The sequence below is a fragment of the Gymnoscopelus microlampas genome, assembly GCF_963454915.1.
Source record: "Gymnoscopelus microlampas genome assembly, chromosome: 24".
NCBI classification, from domain to species: domain Eukaryota; kingdom Metazoa; phylum Chordata; class Actinopteri; order Myctophiformes; family Myctophidae; genus Gymnoscopelus; species Gymnoscopelus microlampas.
The window spans coordinates 26662533-26670127 of NC_139961.1; the positions used below are offsets into that span (position 1 = coordinate 26662533).

Below are 7595 nucleotides of genomic sequence, written 5' to 3' on the forward strand. Positions count from 1 at the left end.
TCCCCACCATGGTGCAGACGCACCAGCCACCTATGCGGGTATACAAGTATCCCTTTGAGATAGTGATGCTGGCCTACGAGAGGCGTTTCCCGAAATGTGACATCTTGCCCATGTTCGTGGGCAGCGATGTGCTCAGCGAAGAGTCTAGTGAGGATGGCTCCACTTGCAGGGTGGTGCGGCGCTGTACTGTGGATGTGGATGTCCCACGCATCCTCAAAAGCCTTGCGGGGGTGGATTACATTTACTTCATCCATAGGGTCATACTGAACCGACGGGAGAGGACGATTCACATCAGGTCCCACAATGAGACCTTCTCCAATAGGCTTACCATCACTGAAAACTGCTCCTACACGGTCCACCCTGAAAATGAAGACTGGACATGTTTCGAGCAGATCGGCAGCCTGGACATCAAGTCCTTCTTTGGCTTTGAGAACACGGTGGAAAGGATCGCCATGAAACACTACGCTAATAGCATCAGCCATGGCAACGAGATCATAGAAGTCCACCGTAAGGAGCTGGAGGCTGAGGGAATCACCCATGTGCCACGCTGGACGCCATCCTCCCCTTCCCGGGCGCCCCCGACCAGACCGCCCCCTTTCAGGCGGCCCCCCACCAGGCCTCCCCCTCTTAGGCCGCCCCCTGTCAGGCGCCCCAGTCTTTCCACCAACCCACCTGTCCCTACGCCAAACATCACCGGCCCGCTATCTGCCAACGCTGAGGCTAGCGCCGCCCAGGACGCAGCCGACGAGGTCTATGCCAGCCAGGCAGACAGCATGACAGAGAGCACAGATTCGGGCTGGCTGATCTGGGGGTTCTGTTGGCTGCGCCGCGGTCTTGGCTGGCTGTACTCGGGGGTCGGCTGGCTGCAATGGTGGCGGGTGGCCTGACCTGGGGTGCAGGGATGTCTGTTTTGTTAAACAGGGGTGTGGCTGTCTGTAGTAGTGGGGCTGCATACTGTTGTGTGGGGTTGGTTCGGTGGACTGTAGAGGCGCATGACATTACAATGGTCCTTATTTGGAAGTGTGGAACCGGAATATACTTCCCCCTGGCAGTCAGAACTGCAAAATCACTGCAAATCTTCCGCCGTCTGAAGACACACCTCTTCAGATCCCACCCCACCCCCTAGCACTCCCCTCTCCTTGTATCCCTTCTTGACACCTTTTTTCGATAGATGCTAGTTTACTACAGTACGCTTCTTATGTTTTTGTTATACTTAGATTAGTTTTTCTTAGATAGCATGTTGTTTGAACAAAAGCTAGGTTCATTGTTTACCCGGTGTCTTAGTTTATTTGAGGCATTACATTGTTCTCTGCACTCTACTTGTGTGACGATTTACCTTGTTGTTTGTTGTCTAGAGTTCATGCCTACTCTGCTTATTCTGATCTCACATTTGTAAGTCACTCTAACGGCCCTATTCTGGGCGCCGTCTTACCCATTATCCCTAAACTTCTTTGCCATTTTTTACTATTTTGAAAAACATTTTCAAATAGTTGAAATAGCAAATCTACAAGCTCACAATGTGTCGATGTAGATTGGCTATTTGAACTAATTGAAAATGTTTTTCAAAATAGTAGAAAATGGCAAAGAAGTTTAGGGATAATGGGTAAGACGGCGCCAAGAATAGGGCCGACACTGTATGCCTAAATTGTAATTGGTGGCACATTGATCTAAATGTGGACTTGATGTCTCCTTCTGTGGCCTTTGGCCTGAAGATCCACTCTTGTTCTTTTCCCCCTGCTTTTCCTCCTCTTTTTTAAATGTCTCTCTCAGGTTCCTACACATTAATCTGTGATAAGTGATAGTATGTATTTGGTTAAAACTAAATGTGTTTTTATTTTTTGTTTTGTGAAAAGGTTACTATATTCTGATAGTGACTGTTGCTATAGAGTGTATTTACAGGGGTCTCCCCATCTCTCAGGTTCTTTAGTATACAGTACTATGCAGAAAATACATTTTCAGGTGGGTTACAAATGTCCTCCAACCAGGAGAGAGAGCCCCTTCATCAGCTAAGATTCCAATTCCAATTATGTCTGCATGTGTTTCATTACTTCAAATTTCATTGTGTTTATCCTGTATCCTGCAGAATTCTCTCCTGAATTTGTATCCTGAAAATGTATAGCTCTTTCTGAGCTAACACACTTTTAACAAACAAACAAGCCAACAATTAAATACATAAAATAAAATAAATAAAATAAATAAAATTAATAAAATAAATAAAATAAATAAAATAAATAAAATAAATAAAATAAATAAAATAAATAAAATAAATAAAATAAATAAAATAAATAAACATTTGTTTGATTGAAAATATTCTGTACTAAAGATCTGGATAGAATGTTACAACGGACTTTTCAGTTTAGCCCAATAACTTGTAGCCTATAAATATCACTACATATAAAATAGCAGATCTACAAGCTTACAACACGTCGCTTGTAGATCGGCTAAATTCAAATAGCCTAAAGCTGAAGTGGTTAATGTATGTTTTATAATAATATAATATTTCCCCAAGCGGACACTGAACCCCTTATTGATGCCAATGAGCAGGTTGGTGTCTTGCATGGTTTCCTCCACTGTCTGTGTATCAGTGAATGTAGGCTAATGCACATTGTAAAGTGCTTTGGATAAAGGCGCCATATAAATGCACCATTTACCATTATGTATTAAAGCTACCCAGCTGTACATAAAGTAATTCAAAATCAGCCCCATGCTCCTTTACGAGCTGCGCCAATGAAATGATGAACATATTAATGCATTACTTAATTACAATCCAATAATATGATTTTGAAATGGGACATTGCACTAAATGAGTAGCTGCTATTAGATTTGATACTGATAAGCAGTGGTGGAAGAAGTACTCAGATGTTTTACTTAAGTAAAAGCAGCAATACCATGATACAAATACTCTGTTACAAGTAAAAGGCCTGTGTTCAAAAGGTTACTTGAGTAAAAGTACAAAAGTATTGGCATCAAAATGTACTTAAAGTAAATGTACTAAAATGTTTGAAAACAGCAGATCTACAAGCTGACAATGCATTGCGACGCATTGTGAGCTTGTAGATCGGCTGTTTTCAAATAGCCTATGTAGGCCTATAAAATAGGGTTAAAGTGATTAATGCTTGTTTTAAAATATAATAATGTATATCTGAAAAGTAACTTGCAGCTATAATATTATATAATTCAAATAATTGTAATGGAGTAAACGTACAATATGGCTATTTTGTCCAAAATTCTAAACAAAAAAAAAATGTGGAAAATGTTTTTAAGTAATGTAACGTATACATGATTAGAACAAGCTTAAACATTCGACCATTATGGTCTAATATTTCTACAATTGCTGCAAATTACTACAAAACCTGTATATCCAGTCATTTTGGGGCGTAAACAAGAAGTTGAAGGATAAAATTAACTCTGATAATGATGTACTGTGCGTGTTCACATCATGTATACTTTACATTACTTATACGACCATTTTTCTAATATGTTAAATTTTAACATTTTGGCCAAAATAGCCAATTTTACATCGAGGTGCCCAGATGTCCCTTGTGCCCACCTATCCTGTATCCCTTCCACCACTGCACTGGATCAGTCGATTTGACGTCCGTCAATGCATTCGGTGCGTCTGTAGTAAATCTTGGGCGCAAGAGTATAGCACTAGCCTATGACGTGCAACATTTTTTGAAAAAAAAGCGTAGCCCTCTACTAACCATCAGTGGTGTAAAGTAACTAAGTACATTTACTCAAGTACTGTACTTAAGTGCAATTTTGAGGTATTTTTTACTTTACTGGAGTATTTCCAATTTCAGTACTTTTGCTTCTCAGAGGGAAATATTGTACTTTTACTCCACTACAATTATTTGTAAACTTTAGTTACTAGTTACTTTGTAGATTTTTGAATATTATTACAAAACATACATTAACCACTTCAACCCTATATACATTTTGGCTATTTGAAAACCAGACGATCTACAAGCTCACAATGGGTCGCGATGCGACCCATTGTGAGCTTGTAGATCTTTTCAAAATAAATGTATTCATTTCATACATTTGAAAACTTGAAATTAGACATTCTGCATAATTAGTACATTTGTATACGAATACTTTTACTCAAGTACATTTTGAATTCCGGACTTTTATTTGTAACAGAGTATGTCTACATTGCAGTATTGATGCTTTTACTTAAGTAAAACATGTGAATACTTTTCCCACCACTGTCCACCACTGGAATTGGATCAGTCGATTTGACATCCGTCAACGCATTCGGTGTGTCTGTATAGTAAATCTTAGGCGCAGGGTGTGAATTTCAGCACCAGGGGAGAGGGAACAGCTCCCGTCGATACCGCAACACGCAGCAGCAAGACTGAGGAGAGGGAAAAGGCACGGATTTGTTAATTTGGCCAAGGTCAGTCTTTAACGATCGAGCCCAAAAATGTGCGTCGGAGACTATACAGGCACTCGCATTTTTTTGTCGTTTTTTTCTTTTCTTAAACATGCGGAACGTCAGAGGATTCAGTCGATGTGAATGAACCGTTTATATGGTCGTTTTACCAACTGGAAATCTGGATTACAGAGAGCAGGTTAGATGCAGTATGGATACGATGAAAGACTGCCTTATTTTATGGATCTAGACGTTTTATTCGGGATCTAGACGTTTTATTCTGGATTTACACGATTTATTCTGGATCAAGACGTTTCCGTCTGTTTGTTTTTTCTTCTTGTGGTTAATGCAGACCACAAATTTCACTGCTCGCATGCCCTGAAGCCAGGAATGAAAATTTGGATTGTTCTACTGAATGCGGCTCTTTGTGTTGCCAGTGGAAATGTTACAACAAGGGACATTTGTAAGGAGAAGACATGCTCTTGCAGCGAGATAGAGGGAGAGCTGCACATAGACTGCGAAAAAAGGAGGTTCACCACTCTGCAACATTTGACTGGCCCCAGCTCTCAGTTTTACCACTTGCTGTTGCATGGGAATTCACTATCCAAGCTATTTCCCAACGAGTTTGCCAACTTTTATAATGCTGTAAGCCTGCATTTGGAAAACAATGGCTTGCATGATATTGTCCCCGGTGCCTTCCTGGGATTGCAGCTGGTGAAAAGGCTTCACATCAACAACAACAAGATACGATCGTTCAGGAAGAGTACATTTACCGGGCTGGACAACTTGGAATATCTCCAAGCCGATTTTAATCTATTGAGGGATATCGACCCCGAGGTTTTCAGGGACCTAAATAAACTCGAGGTGTTAATACTTAATGATAACCTAATCAGTGCGCTACCTATACACGTCTTTCAACATGTGCCCATTACGCATCTTGACCTGCGGGGGAACCGAATCAAAACGTTGCCTTATGAGGGGATTCTTGAACAAATACCGGGAATTGCGGAGGTTTTATTGGAGGACAACCCGTGGGACTGTAACTGCGACCTGCTTTCTCTCAAGGAATGGCTGGAGAACATACCGCATAATGCGCTCATTGGGAGGGTGATCTGCGAGGCTCCGACCAGACTGCAGGGGGGCGACTTGAACGAAACGTCAGAAGCTGATCTGTGTCCTTCAAAGAACGGTGGTGCTGACACTAGCCTGGTCGCACCTCCCACCCAGGATGAGACCTCGGAACCCGCCGCCGGTGCTGGCCCCCGTCCAACGCCTAAACCAAAAGGTAATGCCGCCGGAGGACCCGCGACGCCAGGCCACGGCCCAAAGAGCCGCTCCAAACCGCGTGAAAGCTGGCAGCTGACCACGAAGCCCACTCCTGTGACAGGTGTGGACGGGGAGAGAGAGCAGCTGCAGAATACGACGTGCCCACAGCCCTGTAGCTGCAGGCTGATTGGATCCAGACAGGGCCTGGGGGTCAATTGTGAGGGAAAGAAGATTGAGAGTCTATCGAACCTCAAACCCAAACCCCTGGCCGCTCACGAGCTGAACATGAGAGATAATAACATCCACGTTATTAAAAAGAACCAGCTGGTGGGGTACTCCTACCTCAACCTGCTTCACTTGGGGGGTAATAACATCAAGGTGATTGACAACAGTACTTTTTACAACCTGACTGAACTCATGTGGCTGTATATGGATAAGAACTACCTGGATACACTCATGGCAGAGATGTTCGTTGGCCTACAGAATCTGGAATATCTCAGTTTGGAATACAACGACATTCAGCTCATTGTGGCAGGTGCGTTCAGCCCCATGCCCAAACTCAAGGTTTTGTTGCTTAACAACAATTTGCTGAAAGCTTTGCCCGTGGATGCTTTCCTTGGAACTTCTTTATCCAAGATTAGCCTGCATAATAACTATTTCACGCATCTCCCGGTGACCGGCGTGTTAGACCAGCTCAGTTCAATTTTACAGATCGATTTGCACGGAAACCCTTGGGATTGCTCGTGCAACATCGTGCCCTTCAAGCTGTGGACGGAGAAACTCGCACCGGACGCCATTCTGAGCGAGCTCAAATGCGAGTCCCCGGAGGACTTTTGGAATAAGGATTTCCGCAACGTCCAAAATGATCTCATGTGCCCTAAATTATACGAGAGAACCTCGCCAACCTCCCTGTCCAAAAATAGCACTTTTACAGTGGACTCTGGGTCGCGCTCGAACTCCTATTTGGAGCCCAGCAGCGTGTCCATCTCGGTCCTCGTACCCGGGTTGCTACTGGTGTTTGTCACGTCTGCTTTCACCGTTGTGGGAATGCTCGTCTTCATCCTGAGGAACCGCAAGAAGTCAAAGCGGAGGGACGGGAACTCCTCTGCCTCGGAGATCAACTCCTTACAGACGGTGTGCGACTCGTCTTATTGGCACAGAGGGAGTGGGCCTTACCACGGAGGTGGGGGCGCGCACAGCGGCTTCGACTGTAGCGTGCACTTCTCCACGACAAATGATGTGTAAAACAAACTGCTTTAGGCTAGTATTAAAGGCCTATGCTACACACATACGTACCCCAATGGATTATAGACAGTCACATGGACTGACAGACAATCAAGTAAGTCAGTCTTGCTGCACAGGCCCCATATACTGTAATATGTGCAACACTGGTTGCGTTGGTATGTAGGCTACTGTTAATGACAGTTCTCCCCCTCTCAGAGAGAGAGAGAGAGAGAGAGAGAGAGAGAGAGAGAGAGAGAGAGAGAGAGAGAGAGAGAGAGAGAGAGAGAGAGAGAGAGAGAGTGAGTGTGAGCGAGAGAGACACAGAGAGCGCGAGAGAGAGAGAGAGAGAGAGAGAGAGAGAGAGAGAGAGAGAGAGAGAGAGAGAGAGAGAGAGAGAGAGAGAGAGAGAGAGAGAGAGAGAGAGAGAGAGAGAGACAGACAGACGGGGAATGGTGCACGGGAGCGCATGAATGTAATGTAAATATTCGGACCGTTGTATCATAATCTGCATGATGATATTTCTCGCATGGTTTCAACACACTGATGAGGAACCATAATACCACCATTAACCAACCAAGAGAAGGCAACTTGACCTTTTCATGTTCTATAAATATGCCGCCTATAATATGCTGTAGATATTAATAATTATACTATTCTGACTATTACAAAGTGCCATTTCTCGTTTTTTTTGTTTCTGTTTTTTTGTTTATTTATTTTTTGTTGTGAACCT

The 7595-nt window shown here is 43.5% G+C and overlaps 1 protein-coding gene across 1 annotated transcript; it reads left to right on the plus strand.

Moving 5' to 3' along the window:
• Positions 1-4765: 4765 nt before the first annotated feature.
• Positions 4766-6886, plus strand: LOC311040615 (SLIT and NTRK-like protein 1; the record flags this gene model as incomplete). The annotated part of the gene is made up of 1 exon (XM_084050945.1): positions 4766-6886. The coding sequence occupies one exon, from the start codon at positions 4766-4768 to the stop codon at positions 6884-6886; it is 2121 nt and encodes a 706-aa protein (XP_083907071.1).
• Between the last annotated feature and the right edge of the window lie 709 nt (positions 6887-7595).